This window comes from Petaurus breviceps, unplaced genomic scaffold (assembly GCF_028583685.1).
Source record: "Petaurus breviceps papuanus isolate PSGF00001 unplaced genomic scaffold, PetGlider_PUasm1.0 90919, whole genome shotgun sequence".
In the NCBI taxonomy this organism is placed as follows: domain Eukaryota; kingdom Metazoa; phylum Chordata; class Mammalia; order Diprotodontia; family Petauridae; genus Petaurus; species Petaurus breviceps.
In genome coordinates, this window is record NW_027187378.1 from 13,156,119 (window position 1) to 13,176,316 (window position 20,198).

General features: G+C 36.3%; 1 protein-coding gene across 1 annotated transcript in view; it reads left to right on the plus strand.

The window, feature by feature from the left end:
* Nucleotides 1–20,198, plus strand: part of CFAP61 (cilia and flagella associated protein 61) — a 365,072-nt gene that overhangs the window by 50,687 nt on the left and 294,187 nt on the right. Inside the window, exon 8 of the mRNA XM_069075487.1 lies at nucleotides 10,679–10,838. Within this exon, the coding sequence (XP_068931588.1) occupies nucleotides 10,679–10,838 (160 nt within the window). The remainder of the gene's footprint in view (nucleotides 1–10,678; nucleotides 10,839–20,198) is intronic.

Sequence of the window (20,198 nt, forward strand, 5' to 3'; positions counted from 1 at the left end):
AGTGGGTCAATAAGGTTGTTACATTCTCTGAGCCAGGAGAAGGCTATATAAGCCCTGATGTGTAGCTTTGTTTTGGGACTCACTTTGAGAAGTGTTCTGTGATTTGATCTGAATTCTGGGAAGCCATTGTTGAGAGTCCCCCGGCTTTGAAAAACCCAGAATGTGGAAACCCAGATGTTGACTGGGTATGGATGTAATGGTTGGACAGTTTGGAAAGCTGTCTACTTGATGTTTCTGTCTTGATAATTATGCCTGTATACTTTGAGATTCAGGGTGCTGACCTTTTCTCCTGAATAAGGTAAACGATATATGTCTGACTGATTAAAGTAAGCTTGTTAACCCATTTTGAGTTGCTTTCCTTTAGCAAAGCAGATCCAAGAACCTGTGGTAGCTGCAAACCCTGAGGACGCTTGGGGTGCTTGCTGCTACAAGTGCCTGGTGCATAGCAGGCCCTTGAGAAATGCTTGTTGACTTGACTAAATTACAAATCCAGAATTTCACTTTCCCATAGCATCAGAGATATTACTTGAATGTGCAGAATGGTAGTCTAAACCCTACTTAAAAAACCATTTTCTATCCTACTTTTTGGGACACCAATAATACTACACATGTATATTGCATATTAGAATATATTTACTGAATTGATTTGAAATTGAAAGAGATAACATTAAAACTCCAAAGGAGTTACGCCCACTTATTATAGAACTGTATGAAATCTCAACTTCCCAATACCTTTAGCCCCTTCTTTTAAGAACCACTTATGAAGAGGACAAATATATCTAGAAGTAGTCTACAGAGGAAGGTAATCAAGCATCTCTACTTCTCCCTTTTCTGCTCACCACCACCATATTAAAGTCATAAAAGAGAAAAAGGCAGCCTGTTGTATCACATGGTGGATTATGATTTGATTTGAATCATTAATGCATGGGATAGATAACATACCATTGAAAAAATTATAGATTATTTACATTATATATTGTATATAATATACATAATATTACAGATGATTTCCCACTCTGGACCAGAACAGGCAATTTTCTATAAGTTAAAAGAATACATGGGGCATCAGCAAAAAGAAACCCTAACTTTGACTCACCTAGGCACATTATCATAAAACTCCAGAATTATAAAAACAAAGAAATAAACTATTTAATTTTTGAGAACATTTCCATACTTTTGCTGCTGCTATTCTACTCTCCAGACTGGACCACTGGAGAGCATGCCTGGGAGAGGCTAAGCACTCCATTCTTAACTACCTGGAAACATGCTTCTTCACCCAGGCAATCTTCTGCTGAAGGAGGAGGACTACCCCCACCCTTGCCTTCCACCTCTTTCTCAGAACTGTAATCAAATTAACAATACAATTGCTTCTGGAAAGGACATGTTAAGTGAATATCCTTTTGTTTCTGTTACCTTGCCTGTGATTTCCCAGACCAAAACACCTTTCCACGGCCAACCCTTCACTAGGGACTGACTTGCTACTGTATTTCTATTCCCAGTACCATGCTAACATGGTGCTTGTCACAGCAGGAACTTAATAAATTAATTTTTAAAAAGAAGTAATTCTTTTAGAAAAAATTGTAAAATTAGAGGAATTAAAATGTCAATTTTAAAATGCCAATTAGAGTAAATGTCAAATTAAAAAAATAACAAAGGAAAACCATCAGAGTTTGACAAAGATATGCAAATGTCATTAAAATAAAGAGAGAATTGGACTTCAACATTACATACTCTTGAACAATGGCCATGTTGTATGGCAAAGATAAAACAGAAATCTACAACTGCAGAGATCCCTAGAAGCATTGGCAGAGGAAGTGCAAACAATGAGTGTTGAACAATAAGTGACTAACAAAAATAGTATACTTTAAACCTGTTATTACCTTTAGTTAAAAAACCTTTAATAATTCAACGGAAAGTGAGAGAGAGAAAGAGAGAGAGAGAAAGAGAGAGAGAGAGAGAGAGAGAGAGAGAGAGAGAGAGAGAGAGAGAGAGAGAGAGAGAGAGAGAGAGGTGGGAGGGGGAGAGAGAGAGAAATATAAAGGTAAAAGCAGAACTATAATAGGGAATGAACAATTGATTTGATAAGTAAAACCAGGACCTTTTTTCTTTTTAACTTTTGGGAAATTAGAAAGTTCCCTTTTATGACCCTCAAGATCCTTCCTGATGAAAACATCCCTCTTTTTAATGCCATTATACTACCACTGTTGGTTGTTTGCTGTGGAACACCATGGTCTCCAAAGAATAAAAAAATCAAAAACTGTATTACTCAGTAGGCAATAATAGGGTATATCACAAGCATGGGCAGGCTGCAGCACATGACAAATAGTGGACTTCAAAGAACTGGAATAAGGAATGTTATCAAAGAAATATATGTTCAAAAAAAGGTGGAGATTATATTACTACTTAAATGAATATATGCGTATTGATTTGATATCATCAAAAACAAAAATCAAAGTCTAATTTCTCTAATGAATATCAATGTAAAGATATTTAATGCAATGTTAGCTAAAGACAGTGGTGCCTTTGGAAGATTATTCATTATGACCAAATTGTGTTTATACTGGGTATATATTATAGTTGAACACCAGAAAAACTATCAATACAATAATAAAACTTGAAAATGAAAAAACTATAAATATGTTTTAATATTTTAATGGATATATGAGTATTGATGGATTGATTTTATAGCATTTGATCAAATTGATCTGGAGGTTAACTCCAACAGTGCAATTCACAACTTGTCCGTGCCTGACCAACAGCTGGAGACATTTTTTGCATTCTCTTGACAGTTAGAAGATATGAGCAGAATGCTCATGTTGTCCACATACAATCCCTCACCCTCACCACATGATCAACTTATCTTGTCTTCTTATCAATTGTGTCCATTTTTATTTATTATATTAATAGTTCTAGAAAAAAGCAGATAAAATTAAACCTGTATTCACAGTTTAAAAAAAACACTAAAAAGAATAGCTATAGAGTGTTTTTTTTTCTCTGCACAATAAAAAACATCTTCAGCCAAACAAGATAATATTCAATGGAGAAACATTAGAAGCATTTCCATTAAAAACTAAGCAAGTTAAATAGCAAGGCTGCTCACTCTGCTTTTATTTGACATAGCATTATAAATCCTAGCAATTAAAATAAACCAGGCAAACTGTATTAGAAGAATTAACAATGGAAATGAAAAGATCAACTTATCATTATTTGCAGATGACATGAGAATGTATTTAGACAATCCAACTGCTCCAAACAAAAATAATTAATAGAGATGGTAAATGAAATTATCTGAATTCTTATTTATTAATAATAAAATCAGGAAAACATAACAAAAAGTAACTCCTTTTAATACAACAGAAATTACCAAATTTTTTGTAATAGTTTACCTAGGGATACAAAAAACCTATACACATGTGTATATATTATATGTGTATTTAAATACATGTATATACGCATGTATTATATACACATTGTATATGTACTACTATGTATGTTTTATACACATATACATCCATGTATTTTTATATATGTGTACTATATACATGCCCCAAATGAAATAGGCCCTAAATAATTGAAGTAACATTCAATGTTCATGGATGTATCAAATTAATATATAGTAAAAATGATAATTTTTCTCAAATGTATATGTTTCATGTAGTACCAATCTGAATATCATGTAGATTTTTTTTATCAAATTAGTCAAAATCATCATAGAAAAGTTAGTAGGCAAGAACATCAAAGGGCATACTGAAGAGAAAAGCTGATGAAAGTGGTCTTGTGCTTCACCGGTTTAATTATGAAGTGATTATCAAAATTGGTGTCAGCACCTCAGAGCCTGCTTTCCCTGGTGCATCCAACTTGCAACCCCTGGCAGACTTCTGCTCCTGAAGGGCCATGACCAAGCTGCCTGTTGAGGCTCAAATTTCTGCAACCTAGAACTGGGTTCTCTACAGCACTGGAAAGAGGGAGGGGAAAATGTAGTGTAGGAGTGGGTTTTGATAAGTCTTTATTGTTGTCCTTGTCTTCTAGCATGGCCTTGTGGCTGGTAATTTGGGAGGTAGCAGAAGGGAGAAGGGAGCTGAGTGAGCTCAGGGTCCGTGAATGTCAGTTCCTGGTTTTTTTTTTTTTTTAATTTCACCTTCTTTTGTATTCTGGGTAGGATCTACCCAGAATTCCCAGGATTTCCTAATCCATGGAAATGACTGTTGTAAGCAATTTATGGCCTATAATTTCTGTTTTGGAGAGATTTGAGATTTCTTGGGGATCAGAGAAAATATTTACTCTATTATCTTGTTGCTCACATGACCAGAAGTCCATTTTGTTTCAATGTAAAACATAAACTAACAGGGTGGGGGGCATCCTAAGTTAGACCCAGCCAGAACATTTGGTAATGAACTCTTCTCCCATCCATAGACCAGAGAGGCTCTTTTAATTTATGATCCAGGGATGTGCTAGAGCCAATTCAAACTAGGTCATTAGAGTCGATTGTTAAATTTTTGGTGTAAGCTGTTATACTTCAGAAATCAGTAAATGCTACAAATCAGGACTTGATTTATTATTTTGTTGGTGGTCTAGACTTAAGAAAGTAATGGAAAAATGTTAATAATTCAAATTAAACTTGAAAGTGTACACACATTCTTCCCCCCTCCCCCACCCCAAGAGATCCAAGTGTTAGACCTTCACCAGCACAACCCTCAGTATTACCCTTTATTTCTAAACATAAAGTTCTTGTCCAGTTTGCTGAGGATTGGGGACTTGCCAAACACTAGATTAATTTGTTTCCGTATTTTGTATACCTAATCTGTTCTACTGATTGACCACTCTTTTTTTTTTGGAGGGGGGAAGGCAAGGCAATTAAGGTTAAGTGACTTGCCCAAGGTCAGACAGCTAGTTATTGTGTCAAGTGTCTGAAGTTGGATTTGAACTTGGGTCCTTCTGACTCCAGGACTGGTTCTATTCACTGTGTCACCTAGCTGCCCTGACCTCCCTATTTTTTAAACAGTACCAGTTTGTTTTGATGAGTACTACATAGCTCTGTTACTGCTAACACCCTCTACTGCTTACTTTTTCCCATTATTTTCCTTAAGCTTCTTGATCTTTTGTGCCTTTATGTGAATTTCATTATTATTTTTTCTATCTCTACAAAGTAATCTTTTGGTTATTTGATTGGCATAGCATCGAATAAATTAAATTAATTTAAGCAGCATTGTCATTTTTATTATATTAACATGGCCTACCCATGAGCAATTAACATTTCTCCAAATAGATCTATATTTCTATAAAGAGTTTTTTTCTTAATAGGGCTTTTTCCCCTTCCGATCTATCAATGACAAAGTCTGTTTCTGTTCCCTTGTTGTTTTCTCTTCCTTATCTCACCTCTGATCATAGTTTTTTTTACTCTTTCTTTACTTTTAATCTACCTATTCACACTGTCCTACTATTCACACTTTTAGAGAAGGATATTCTGAGAAGATTTAGCAAGAACAGTTGGTATAAAACATTCCATCCCAAACTGGAAACACACTTTCCCCTTGCACACACAGACTCTCTGGAGGGGGGTGGTGGTGGTGGTAGTGGTGGTGGTGGTGGTGGTGGTGGTGGTGGTGTGTGTGTGTGTATGTGTGTGTATGTATGTGTGTGTGTGAGAGAGAATAGGTACATAGTACAGTGGTTGTGAGGCTCACTTGTAGATGTGGCCAGGAGGTACCTCTTGACTCCTAGCCCTGGAAGCTCATTTCTTGCCTCATAGATTCCTCTTGAAGTTCCCCACTAGGTGTTGAACTCCCAAGGTCAGTGCTTTGTTTTTTTTTTTTTTTTTGAGTCCATAGCTGGTACTTCTTTCCATCATCAGGGGTCATGATCCCTGAAGTTGCCACCATCCTTGAGTGACTGAATTTCCACATTAGTCTGCAGACACTTCTTTTGTCCTCCTCTACCTTTTTGGCATCCTCTTCTAACACCTCCAGTGGGTTTTGCCACTGACTACCTATGGAACCTCTGTATCTTCTGAACCTACCATGAAATGTCTGGGTACTCCCATCTCAAAATACTTATTCCCCTAAAATCTGGAAAGAATAAGCACAAAAGAAACAGAGGTACCATGACAGTTGGGTGGGTGGGGGAATGCTGCCAGCTGCCCCTCCTGCCACTCCCTAGCTCAAAGCATTTTTGTCTCACTTGACAGCAGGAAGGAAAAGAGTGAGAGATGGGTGGGTCATTGATTTTGTATGCACAATCAATTCTGACTCAGCACTTCCTGAACCATTGGTTCTTCAAGCTCTGCAACCAATTAGGATACTTTTTGTCATCACACATCACAATCCTCTAGTCACACGTGGCTAGAAACAAGCTTTTATTCTACATGTTGAATGGGGACCAAGCAGAGAATATCCACATATGCTCTGTAAAACTCATCAAGTAGGGCATATCTGATCCTCTGATATGTACACACAATTGAAACTAGGGAAAGGATTAGTTACTTAACTTGTGAAAATTATAAAATATAATTATAATATATAATTATAAAATTATAAAAAATTATTATAAAAAATACTTGTGAAAATTGGTTGGCAATCTGAATTTAGATTCATATTTCATCATATACCACAGTGAATTCAAGTTTCATGAAAGAAATAAATGTTAACAAATTATAAAAATATGGAAGAAAATAGAAGAAAATATTTCATTTGTAGAGAGGATATTAATTTTTTAATTAAAAATAGATGAAATTATTAGAGATAAAGAGTAGATGAATTAGAAATTAGATATTAGTTAGATTAGAAATCAGATAATTTAGTAGAGATAAGTGTACTTGATACACAGAGATAAAATTTCTTACAACAAAAATAACTGACAAGATAATTAAAGACTAGGAAAATATTTACAACAAATTGGGCAACTAAGGTGGCATAGTAGATAGAGTGTGAAGGGCCTGGAGTCAGGAGGACCCCTGTTTCTGAATTCAAATCTGGCCTCAGACACTTTTACTATACTGTGTGACCCTGGACAAGTCACTCATCCCTGTTTGCCTCAGTTTCCTCATCTGTAAAATGCATTAGGGAAGGAAACTGTAAACCTCTCTAGTATCTTTGCCAAGAAGACCCCAAAAGGGGATATGAAGAGTTGGACATGATTGAAAACAACTAAACAGTAACAATACGACAGATAAACACTTGACATCTGAAATACATAAGGAACCATTAAAATGTCACCATGCAGAATTACAGTACAGTATGGATAATCAAGGGATAAAAGGACAATTTGTTTTTAAGTTTTATTTTTTGTCATTCTGAGCTTGATGAATACCAAAAATCATGAATATTTCCATATGAAAAGAGGATTGTATATGAAGGTATGAATCTTTGTTGTGTATAGACTGCATTTTCAATTAGTAAAATTATAATATCTAATATTCTTGTAGTGCTTTAAGCTTTGCAAGGCAATTTACACTTGTTCCCTCATTTGATCCTCAACAAGACTTTGTGTAGTAGCTGTTTTTAGAACTCCCATTTTAAGGATGAGGAAACAGGTTAACATGCTACTAGTCACACCAATAGTTGATGTGTGTGGCAGGATTCAAATTCAGGTGTTCCTGATTTCAAATCCTGTCCTTTATCCACTATGCCACCTATCTGGCTCTATATAAGTATATACTAAATTCAACATGTTAGTTTCCTAAATATCTTGTCTATCCATGTTTTTCTCTGGATTTCCTTGTCTTTTGTGTATGTTTTAAATGTATCAGTGACCCTTTCTCTTGGTATCAGTACCATTACCTGCTTTTTCTCTGTTTCCATTCCAAATTATAAAACAAAACAAAACCTTGCCTTGTTAAAAAAAAAAAAAAACAACAAAAACCTAGGCATAGTCAAACAAAACAGATCCGCACATTGGCTACATCTAAAAATGTATTATCTCATTCTAAATCTTTAGTCTAACATCTCTCTGTAAGAAGGTGGGTAGCATGTTTCATCAGTCCTCTTGAGTTGTGGTTGGTTATTGCATTGATCAGAGATCTTAAGTCTTTCTCAGTTGTTTTTCTTTACTGAGTTACATTATATAAATTGTTCTCCTGGTTCTGCTTATACCACTCTGCTTCAGTTAATGTAAATCTTCTCAGGTTCCTATGAAGGGATGGCCCTTACATTATTTCTTACAGTACAACATTCCATTACATTTTTATACCATAAAATATTTTTGTACATATGGATCCTTTTCCTTTTTTAAAAATCTCTTTGTATACATATGTTTATTAATGGTGTAACTGCGTCAAAGGGAATGCACAGTTTTTTAACTTTATGGATATAATTCCAAATTGTTTTCTAAAACATCTTATCAATTTTGAACTTCATCAGCAATGTATCAGTGGTCATGTTCTTTCACAAGACCTCCAATAGGGGCGGCCAGGTGGTGCAGTGAGTAAGAGCGCCAGCCCTGGCATCGGGAGACCCAGGATCAGTTCCGGCCTCAGATACTTGGCACCCACACAAAATAACTGGCTGTGTAACCTTGAGCAAGTTACTTAACCCCAATTGCTTTAAAAAAAAAAGACCTCCAATAGTTTTCCTTTTTTTTGGGGGGGGGGTCAAATTTGACAATCTGATGAGTCTGTGGTGGTTTCTCAGAGTTGTTGTATTTTGTATTTCTATTAGTAATTCGGAGCATCTTTTTCTTGTTTGTTGGATTTTTTCCGCTGATAGCCTACCTGTTTATATCATTTGGCCATTTATCTATCAGGGAAATCCTCTTATTGTTAAATATTTTTTTTTGTTTTTGCTTTTTTTTTTTTTGGAAGGGCAATTGGGGTTAAGTGACTTGCCCAAGGTCACATGACTAGTAAGTGTTAAGTGTCTGAGGCCAGATTTGAACTCAGGTTCTCCCGACTCCAGGACCAGTGCTGTATTCATTGTGCCACCTAGCCGCCCCTATCATTAAATATTTAATCAATTTTTTATATAGTTTGGACCTTCATCAGAGAAATGATACAAAATTTTTTCCCATTAATTGCTTCCATTTTGATTTTAAGTGCATTGATTTTGTTTGCATAAGTTTTTTATTTTATGTAATCAAAATTGTACAGTTTGTCTCGTTATCTTCTTTATCCTTTGTTTTATTAAGAACTCTTCCCCTCTACGTAGTTGCAAAAGGTATTTCCTTCCTTATTTAATGTATTTGTCATGTGACTTTTTATATCTAGTTCATGTTTGCATTTGGAGCTTTGGTATGTGACATGTTAGCTTAAACTTGATTTCTGTCAGGTTGCTTTCCAGTTTTCCCAGCAGCTAATTTAATGCATTAATGAATGAGTCCTTACCCTGGTAGTTGAGGTTTTGATGTTGATTTACCGCCATGGTACTATGTTCATTTACCTCTATGTCTTGTCTGTCTAATCTATCCCACTGATCAACTTTTTCAATTTTTATTTTTACTAGTACAAAATAAAAATAGTTTTGATTGTAACTGATTAAATAGTTTGAGATATGACACTGATAGTGCTAGATCCAGTACTATTTTATAAATTAAAAAAAATTCTTCTTGAGATCCTCTACCCTTTGTTTTTCAAGATGGATTTTATTATTATTTTTCTGGAAGCAGATAGTTTTCAAAAGAGAAAATTTTTGTTTTATTTGTTTTTTTCCCCATAGTCCCAGGGGATAATACTTTGCCTCACTAATTTTTTTCAGAGATATACATTAAAGTAATTTTATTATAAAATTTCTTGCTTTACATATTGCCAGAAATAATTTAAAAAATTGAAACTCAGTGTTTTTGTTCATGTGAAGAAATGGGTATACTCATTTATTACTAATAAAAGTGCAAACTTATAGAATCTTTTTGAATGACAGCTTGGTGCTGTCTAAAATAAATTATACAGTGATTATACCTTTTGATCATACTCTTGGAAATATACCTGGAAAAATGTTATCAAAACAAGCAAAAAGCACTAGCTATTCAAAGGTAATATCATATGAAATAGCAAAAAAACTGGAAATTACCTAAAGATACAACAATAGAGGAATGGTTAAGAAACTGTGGTATTGAAATGGAATGAATTGCTACAATATAACTAATATCAACAAGTATGAGGATGAGAGAAACATGGTGAGATTTTTATGATGGTATATATATATATATATATATATACATATATATATATATATATATATAATATATAAGAACCAAAAAATGGAATATATCCTAACTATGATCATACAAGAGAAAAAATGAATGAGAATGATTGGACAAAGAATCCTGATGAACTCTTAGAAAGGCTAAAAAAAAACTGTTATGATACTTATATGTTGCAAATAATTTAAATGTAAATGGCTACTAAGAAAGTTTAGCAGTTGAGTTGAATATTCATTGTTAATTGTTTAATACTATACTTATTTATTTTAAGAAAAGATCTCAAATGAGGAGGAACTCACTATTTCCTGAGGCAGTTCATTATTCTTTTAGGTTGCTTTCATTGCTAGGATTCATTATATCTAGCCTAAATTTGCCTGTTGATGACATAAGAAAAAGAGTCTCAATTTGAGATCTAATCTGATTTCTTTGAGATATCTCTAGATTGAACAGATTTATCATTTTAAGTCTCTTTTTCCTTCTTTTTCATGTTTATATGTGTAGCATCATGGCTTTGAGATTCGAAAAGGTAATCCTATAATTTGACTTTCAGGATAAAGGCACTGCTGTGGGGTTCATGAGTGTGTGTTCACAAGTGAATATGGAATTACTACATCAGTGCTTTGACTTGGGACCTTTCCATGGACTTTGCAAACCACATCCTGATGATATTTTGGGACCAGAGAGGACGCCAAGTGTTCAGCAAAGTGAAAGTACAGTTGAACTTGTTGTGAATGCTTGTATGTCTGTGTGTACCCATATATATGTATGTATGTCTATATTTACATCTAGACACACTGTGTATGCTAGCATTTATATAGTACTTTAAGGTTTTCAAAAGAAATAATATTTCATTTTATCCTCATAATAACTCTGAGAAGTAGGTGCTATTATTATTCCCATTTCACAGATGAGGAAACTGAGGCACTCAGAGGCTAAGTGACTTGTTCAGGGTTATATAGCTAGGAAGTATCCGAGCCTGGATTTGAACTGAGGTCTTCCTGACTCCAATCCAGCACTCTATCCACTACACCAACTAGCTGCTGATATAAATATGGGGCAAAATATTTTACTCTGTGGCTTTTAAATGATGGAATTAGAGCTTCTTGGATATTTTCCCTTCTGTCTCTTTTAAAGAACGGCTCATTTGGTTAGTCAAATGAATTTTATTTTAAATGGGATATTCTCAAATAAAGTAGAAATTCTCATTTAAATTTTTTGTGACTGTACCTGTACAAATGTCAGATTTCACTAATTCATAATCAGATGATTTAGACATTTTAATTGATTTTATTAAAATCATTCTTTTGAATTCTTATAATAAAATAAAATAATAGTAACTTTAATAAAAATAAGGAATTGTTACTTGCACCTCCAACTTCTGGTTCAAACAACTCTTAGGCAAATTTTTGTTTTTTTTTATAACACAAAATGTAGACCTATTACAAATAGTAATTGTTTTTTAACTTATCCCATCCTATTTCTTTTTTTAATTTTATTTTTAATTTTCAACATTCATTTCCAAAAGATTTTGAGTTACAAATTTTCTCCCTGTCTTTCCCCTTACTCCCCACCCCAAGATAGCGAGCCTACCAAATACCCCTTCCCACAATCTGCTCTCTTACATCCTCCCCTATTCCTCCTCTAACTTTCTAGTAGGGCAAGATGGATTTCTGTACCCCAGGGCTTGTTTATCTTATTTCCCAGTGGTATGCAAAAACCAATTTTTTTTTACATTTGTTTTTAGAACTTTGATTTCCGGATTCTTTCTCTTCTTCCCTCCTCACCCACCCCCACTGGGAAGATAAGCAATTCAATATAGGTTGTATGTGTGTAGTTATGCAAAACGTTTCCATAGTATATTCACTATATATATAGTGAAAGACTAATTATATTTTCCTCCATCCTATCCCGCCCCCCACTTAATCTATTTTCTGAAATAGATTAAGATTAAGATTAAATCTTAATCTATTTTCTGCTTTTTAACTCTGTCCCTTTTCAAAAGTATGTGCTTCTAACTACCCTCTCCCCCAATTTGGCCTCCCTTCTATCATCCCCCCTCTTATTCCCTTCCCCCCTACTTTCCTGTAGGGTAAGATACCCAATTGAGTGTGTATGTTATTCCCTCCTTAAGCCAAATTCAATGAGAGTAAGGTTGACTCATTCCCTTTCACTTCCTTTTCTTCCCCTCCATTGTAACAGTTTTCTCTTGCCTCTTTTCTATTAGATGATTTACCCTATTCTATCTCTCCCTTTCTCCTTCTTTCATTATATTCCTCTCTCACCTCTTAACTTTATTTTTTAGATATCATCCCTTCCTATTCAACTGATCCTGTGCCCTCTATGTATATATGTACACACATATACACACACTCACATATGTATTTATACACACATACACCCTCCTATACATACAAATATATGTATGTATACATATATATTCCATTCAACTATCCTCATACTGAGAAAAATATCATGAGTTACAATTATTGTTTCTCCATGTAGGAATGTAAATAGTTCAACTTTAATAAGTTCCTCATGATTTCTTTTTCTTGTTTACCTTCTCATGCTTCTCTTGCTTCTTGTATTTGAAAGTCAAATTTTCTGTTTAGGTCTGGTTTTTTCATCAAGAATACTTGAAAGTTGGGGTGGCTAGGTGGTGCAGTGAGTAGAACACTGGTGCTGGAGTCAGGAGGACCTGAGTTCCAATCCAGCCTGAGACACTTAACACAAAAACTAGCCATGTGACCTTGGGAAAGTCCCTTAACCCCAATTGCCTTCCAAAAAAAGTAAAAAAAAAAAAAAGCAGTTATATGTGCTGTTTTTCAGGAATACCAAGAAAAAAAAAGAACACTTGAAAGTCCTCTGTTTCATTGAATGACCATATTTTCCCCTGAAGCTTTATACTCAGTTTTGCTGGGTAGGTGATTCTTGGTTTTGATCCTAGCTCCTTTGACCTCTGGAATATCATATTACAAACCCTTCAGTCCATTAATGTAGAAACTGCTAGATCTTGTATTATCCTGATTGTGTCTCCACAATACTCACATTGTTTGTTCCTGATAGCTTGTAATATTTTCTTCTTGACCTGGGAACACTGGAATTTGGCTATGACATTCCTAGGAGTTTTCTTTTTGGGATCTTTTTCAAGAGGTGATGGGTGAATTCTTTCAATTTCTGTTTTGCCCCCTGGTTCTAGAATATCAGGGCAATTTTCCTTGAGAATTTCTTGAAGGATGATTTCTAGGCTCTTTTGGCTTTCAGGTAGTCCAATAATTTTTAAATGATCTCTCCTGGATCTATTTTCCAGGTCAGTGTTTTTTCCAATGAGATATTTAACTTTGCCTACCATATTTTCATTTGTTTGGATCTGTTTTATAGTATCTTGATTTCTCATAAAGTCATTAGCTTCCATTTGCTCCAGTCTAATTTTGAAGAAATTATTCTCTTCACTGAGTTTTTGAAATTCCTTTTCCAACTGGGCTAAATTGGCTTTTTAAGGCATTCTTCTCTTCATTAGCTTTTTGGGCTTCTTTTGCCATTTGAGTTAGTCTATTTTTAAGGTATTATTTTTTTCAGCATTTGGGGGGGTTTCTTTTAGCAGGCTGTTAACTTGCCTTTCATGATTTTCTTGCATCATTCTCATTTCTCTTCCCAAATTTTCCTCCACTTCTCTTAATTGGTTTCCAAAATCCTTCTTGAGCTCCTCCATGGCCTGTAACCAATTCATATTTTTCCTGGAAGTTTTTGATGCAGAAGTTTTGACTTTGTTGACTTCTTCTGGTTCCATGTTTTGATCCTTTTTGTCCCAAAAAAAGGATTCTATGGTCTGATTTTGCTTCTTCTGCTTGCTCATCTTGCCAGCCAATCACTTGACTTCTGAGCTCTTTGCCATGGTAGAACTCTGCTTCCAGAGTGAAGAGAGCTGTGTCCCAAATTGCTGGGGTTTTCACAAATGTCAGAGATCTGAGGAAGGCACTTTCTCTACACAAGCTCTGGCACACTGGCGTTTCTCACTCCAGGACCACCACCCAAGACTGTGACACAGATCCAAGCAGATCAAAGCAAGAACAATTACCCTCTTAATTGTCGTTTGGTCCTATTATGATCTGCAGGCCAGAAGCTCCCAGAGACAGCTATGTAGCAGCAGCTGCAGCCGCCAAGCCTCTGCCACCTCTCACCCTGGGGGTGGGGGCGTGTTATAGGAATGGAATGGAAATTTAAGATCTTTCCTGCCCCTAGGCCATTTGACAGGCTTAAGTGCACCTGGAGCCTGTGGCGGCAGGCTTGTTTTTCAGGAGATACTTTGTGATTAGGCAGTGGGTCAAGAGGGTTGTTACATTCTCTGACCCAGGAGAAGGCTATATAACTCCTGATATGAGACTTTGTTTTGGGGCTCACTTTGAGAAGTGTTGTGTGATTTGACCAGATGAAACTCTGGCCAGCTGTTGAGATCCCTCTGGCTTTGAAAAACCCAGATGTTGATGCTTCCCTCTCTGGTAACTGACTAGGTATGGATGTAATAGTTGGACAGTTGGAGGCCTGTCTGCTTGAAATGTTTCTCTGTCTTGTAATTTCTGCTTGTAACCTCTGTATACTCTGAAGTTTGGGGTGCTGACTTTTCCCCCTGAACTAGGTAAATGATATGTTTGATTGATTAAAGCAAGATTGTTAACCCATTTTGAGTTTCTTTCCTTTAGAAAAGCATATCTAAGAACCTGTGTTGGCAGCCATCCTGGGGATGCTGGGGTGCTTGCTGCTACAGGGCTGGACCTTGGTCTTCTGTCACCTTGTTCCAACAGAGTTCCCTATTGACCTTTTACTTTGTCTTTGGTGTTTATGGGTTGAAAAGTCTGGAAACCATCACAGCTGCTGGTGATTCACTCTCCTGAAGTGTACTCCAGCAGTTCTGGGCTATGGGTCAGGGCTGCCCCAGGTCTCAGACTATGTGGCTTATGCAGGACTGTGCTAGGCTCCCAGTCTGGTGTGATAGACCCTTCCTGTTGGCCTGTCAGGCTGCCTTTAGCGGGAGATTTGTTTCTCTCTGTCACTTTGTGGGTTCTGTAGCTCTAAAATTTGTTTAGAGTCATATTTTACAGGTATTAGAGCCCATCCTGTTTCTTTTAGATACTTCATTTATATTTTAGCTTATAGGATGTTCTTTTTTTTTTAATATCCTACATTTCAGACTCTCTAAGGGAAACTAACTTTTCCTTTTCAAGCAATAGTTTGTGAGTTGGCTGCATTCTTTTATAACCACTAGGTGGTGCTGGCAAGCAAGGTTGGCCAAACTATCAGTCACTCCTGAGCTGGGGGGGGGGGGGGGGGGTACCTGTGTGTGCATATCTGCTCCCCCCACCCTTCAGGTGGGCAGAGTTTCCCTAGCAACTTCTTCCCCTTTGAGAATGTGACTTTCCTTTCAACCCTATGCACTCCACCTTCCATAGGAGGTGAAAAATGTCCATGTGCCTTTTTGGCTTGCTTTTGGGGCTATATTGGCCTGGATATTTAGTAGGAGTATCTCTGTCTTGGATTATTTGCTAGGTGTGCAAAGTCAGTTGTAGGCATCATCTTTTTGTCCTAACAGCTCAGCTCCAATTTTACTCTTGCCAGATTGTCTCCTCTCTCTGAATAGAGGATCCATCTTGTTTTCTTTATTGCTCCAAATGCTGTAGTCTAGCTTAGCTTTGAAAAGGGAAATCCATTACATCTCTGTTCCTTATTTCTACATCTGAGTACTAATAAAAACATAGCATACATCTTGTATTTGTGTTATCCAGCATTTTTTTTAACATAAATTAAAAGTCTAGAAACAAAAGTGAACATTTAAGGAAGGAGCAGGAAATCAAAGTGGGTAAATAATTCTTTAGGGACTTCAACTTCCCCTTGGAAAGAAGGAAGGAGAAAGGAAGAATATGTCACTATCTTTCTTTCCTCCTGCCTTTGCTTGATCAGCAGTGCTGACAGATTTCACCCAGGCCATAGTCCATAATTAGATTGTCCACATTGCCCTTCCTCAGGATTCATTTCAGACATGTATACTGACTGGCCAGATCTTGGCTATGTCTCTTACTTGCAGTGATCTACTATTCTTACTTACCCTGGCTTCCTCTGATATCTTTCCCACAAGCTGCTCCTACCTCAAGATCAGAGTCAGGGATACTGACTAGTTTGTGCCCAGGTGATGTCCAAGACCACAAGAGCCTGGAAAATGTTGGCTGATAAAAATTAAGAAAACAAGAGACGAGTCTCTGGTTCTTCCCTTGCCCTCAGTCCTCCAGAGCCAAACCAGAACCCATAGAGATTTGGCTCTCGGGGACTGAGAGCAGGATGTGTCACACTTTCCATAGTTAACTATTTTATTACTTGTTCATCCTTCTATAAAATATAAACTTTCTTGAATTTCTCTTTTTTCTGGTTCCAAAAGATTTTATCAGGTACATTGGATAATAAGTAGAATGGAAGATGGTTGTGAACCTTTCTATTCTTAGCTCTGTTGATCCCTGGAAAGAAGATGCCATTTGTCATTGGTAAAGTTCCCAAAGTCTGTTCAGGTTGATAGATCCTGCCATTGTTCTGTTCCCACTGGTGTGAACTTTAAGAATCCAGGATCATCATCATGTGATTATGAGGCATCAGAGTGAGACTCTGTGGAGAACAAAAGTAGAAGTAAAGAAAATAGGAAAGTTTCTGGTCCATTGTCATGTTCTTTTTTTATCATATATGAAAACCTGTTATTCTTTTCTCCCAGAGCACATAACATCAATAACAAAAATGAACCTGATACCTTTCAGACAGTTTTCACCTTCAAGTTAGTTAATATCACAGGCTTTTTTGTGTATGTGAGCTGAGATGGGTTTAACACATAATCAACTGCTGAATTATATTAAAGAAAATAATAATTACATTTTGCTACCTGTCTACAACAACAAAGAATGAGGAACAGAAGAGCATTCCAAATGTGCTGTGATCACTCTCATTTTTCTGATGAAAGTCTTTATAACAGGAACAAATAATGAAAAGAAAATGTAATTTTTGTAAAATATTTACCCAAAATACCTGTTTAAAACAAACACACATCAATGTACATTAGACCTTGCACTTTGTATAGTGTTTTTATTTTTCAAAGCTTTTGCACATAAAATATCTCATTTTATCCTCACAACACCCTCATGAGGAAGGTGGGATAGGCAACATTATCCCCATTTTGCAGATGAGCCTGATTTATAGCCAAGTAAAATATTTTTGGGGGGATGGGATGGGTCACAATTGGCAGCAGTGCCAAAAATTAGAATCTGGGTTTCTATCCTTCATTGTCAAAAATAAATAATACTGTCAACAGAGTTACTTTCCATATTCTTGGAGTGTGTCTACAAAGTCCAACATGAGGCTAAAATACAGTACACTTTTTACTTCATTTTAATCTGTTCCCTGGTCAGTAGTTTACCAATTGAATGGATTGGGTTTTTTTTTTTTGTTTAATTTTTTATTTTGTTTTTTTGGCTTCCTGTCTTTGTCTAGAATTCACAGCTCTGTCTCTTCATGCCTGTTAGGTTCTGTGGCTTATCAGGACATAGTATATTTGCTTCAATGATTGATGTTCTTAAGTGATTCTTTGTAGTTTTTCTTTTGTCTTTCTTGCCTGTGGTCATCTTTAGCTACTGTGGAGGAAATATGTTGTTATTTTACTGTCAGTCATATACATATTTCTTCAATTATATAGAAAGTTCAGTTGATTCTAAAGGGATTCATCAAAAGTTAGTTATCTTGGAGTAGACTTGGGGATGAAAATTAGCTTCTCTAAATTTGCAAAGTTATAGTATCACAAAATCTTGGAACTGGAAGGGTTATCCTTCCTAGTTATCACCTAGAGGGAAGTTACCCAGAAAACTCTAGGGGAAGATCTAGGAAGTTTACACGAGCAGTAGTTGTGCAGGAAGGTATGCAGTCCCCCATCCAGGAATGTAATTTAGAACAGCTGGGAAAAAGAAATGTTTGAGGATGGCCAAAGGGGGTTTGGAGGTGCCAGGTTAAGGCACAGTATGAATTTCTTTGGTTTTCATCAACCAAACTGGTACCCTATTTAACATCTCACCCAGAGGGATGGTTTGGAAGGCAAATGACTGGGAATCTGGGTAAGCTACAGTATCATTCACAGAACGATTAACTCACTTCACAGCACGCAGCCTGTCTTTTGCCAGTCTTAGCAGGAAATGGTATTGTCATTCCAGGCTGCAAAGTCTATGTGGTGAATTTACCCTTCTTTGTAATAGGAGTTTAATAAGAAAAATAAAATATATTTTGTCAACTGGTTCTCAGAGGTTCTGTAATCTGGTACTATTTCATCCACTCCCATCCCAGTTCCTTTCTCTTGATAAAAGGAGATGAGAAATACAGAATTAGAAGGAATCTTAGAGGTCATTTAGTCTAACCTTAACTGGAACATGAATCCCTTCTATAGCATCTCCAGTAAATGAACATAGAGCATTTGTTGAAGGCTTCCAATGTTGGAGATTTTGCCCCCTTTTGAGGTGGTCTATTTATATTTGGATCCCCCAGTTGTTACAAATATTTTTCTTTTATTGTCTCCCTACAGCCTCCATCTTTTGCCCCCAGTTCTTACCCCTGGGACCTAGCAAAACCATTTTAATCTCTTTCCTATCATGAAAACCCTTCAGATATTTGAAGACTGGTAGCACACCCCTTGAAATCTTCTGTTGTCCTAGATAAATATTTCCATTTCCTTCAACTGATCCTTGTTGTGACATGGTTTTGTTTGTCCACTACCAAATAGATATACTCCAGGTAATCAATGTCCTTTTAAAAATGTGATGCCAGAACTAGACACAATATTTTGGATGTAATCTGATAAGGGGGCAGTATAGTGGGACTATCATTACCTTTGTTATGGTGCTTGTACTTCCATTAATGCAATCTATGACCACATTAAAGTTTTTGTCTTTCTTATCACATTGTTGACTCATACTGAGCCTGCATTTCCTTAAAATTCCCAGGATTTCCTCATCCAAAGTATTTTCTAGTCACATCTCCCTCATCCTGTACAGTTGATTTTTTTTTCTGTATTCCATATGTATCACTATCAGATTTGACCTCATCTCTGGCTGTTATTCCCAGTCTGAAGGTTTTGTTTTTGTTTGTTTTGTTTGGGGTGGGGATAGGTCGGGAGTGCAGAAAGAGGAGAATCTCTTTTCTATCATCCATGATAGTCACTATTCCTCCCACCTTTTGTGTCTACACATTTGATAAGCATGCTACATATGTCTTCATTCATGTCACTGATAAAGATGTTGAACTGAAGGGGAGTAGAGCAAAGAGCCCTGCAGCACTCTACTAGATTGAATGCATGAGGTTCACATCAGTGATGAAAGCATCAGCACTTTTTAGATCTGGTCACTCAATGCTGAAGAGACCTAAATGTATTTTTATCTAGTCCATATAACTCTCTTGTCTTAAAAAATATCTTAAAAGACTTTTCCAAATCCCTTGTTAGAATCCAGTATATTCCCCTGATCTACCAGTTAAAAAAGGCAATGTAGTTAGTCATGACTTTCAGAATCAATCAATTAATCAACAAGTATTTATTAAGTACCTACTATATACTAGTCATGGTTCTAGGGAAACAAGACAAAAACAGAAGTCTGCTACTAAGTAGCTTATATTTTACTGGAGTTATTCAATTTGCTCATGAATAGGTAAATCTGGGATGTATATGAAATGAATATAAAGTGATTTTGCAGGGTGGATGGGGCAGTAACAATTGGGGTACTCAGGAAAGACCTGAAGAGTTCTAACCAGCATGTTAAGGAGGAAGAGCATTCCAGGTGTGGAGATAGCCTGGGCAAAAGCACAGAGGCCAGAGATGGAATGTTGTTTATGGGGAGCAGCAACTAACCTCATTTGGTCAATCAATAGAGTGCATAAGGAGCAATATGTAATCAACCAGAAAGAAAAGAGCTTTATCCATATTATGAAGAGCTTTAAATGCCTAAAAGAGGAGTGTGCATCTTAGAAATAGTGGGTAGCCCCTCGAACTCTCCACTTAAAACAGCAGA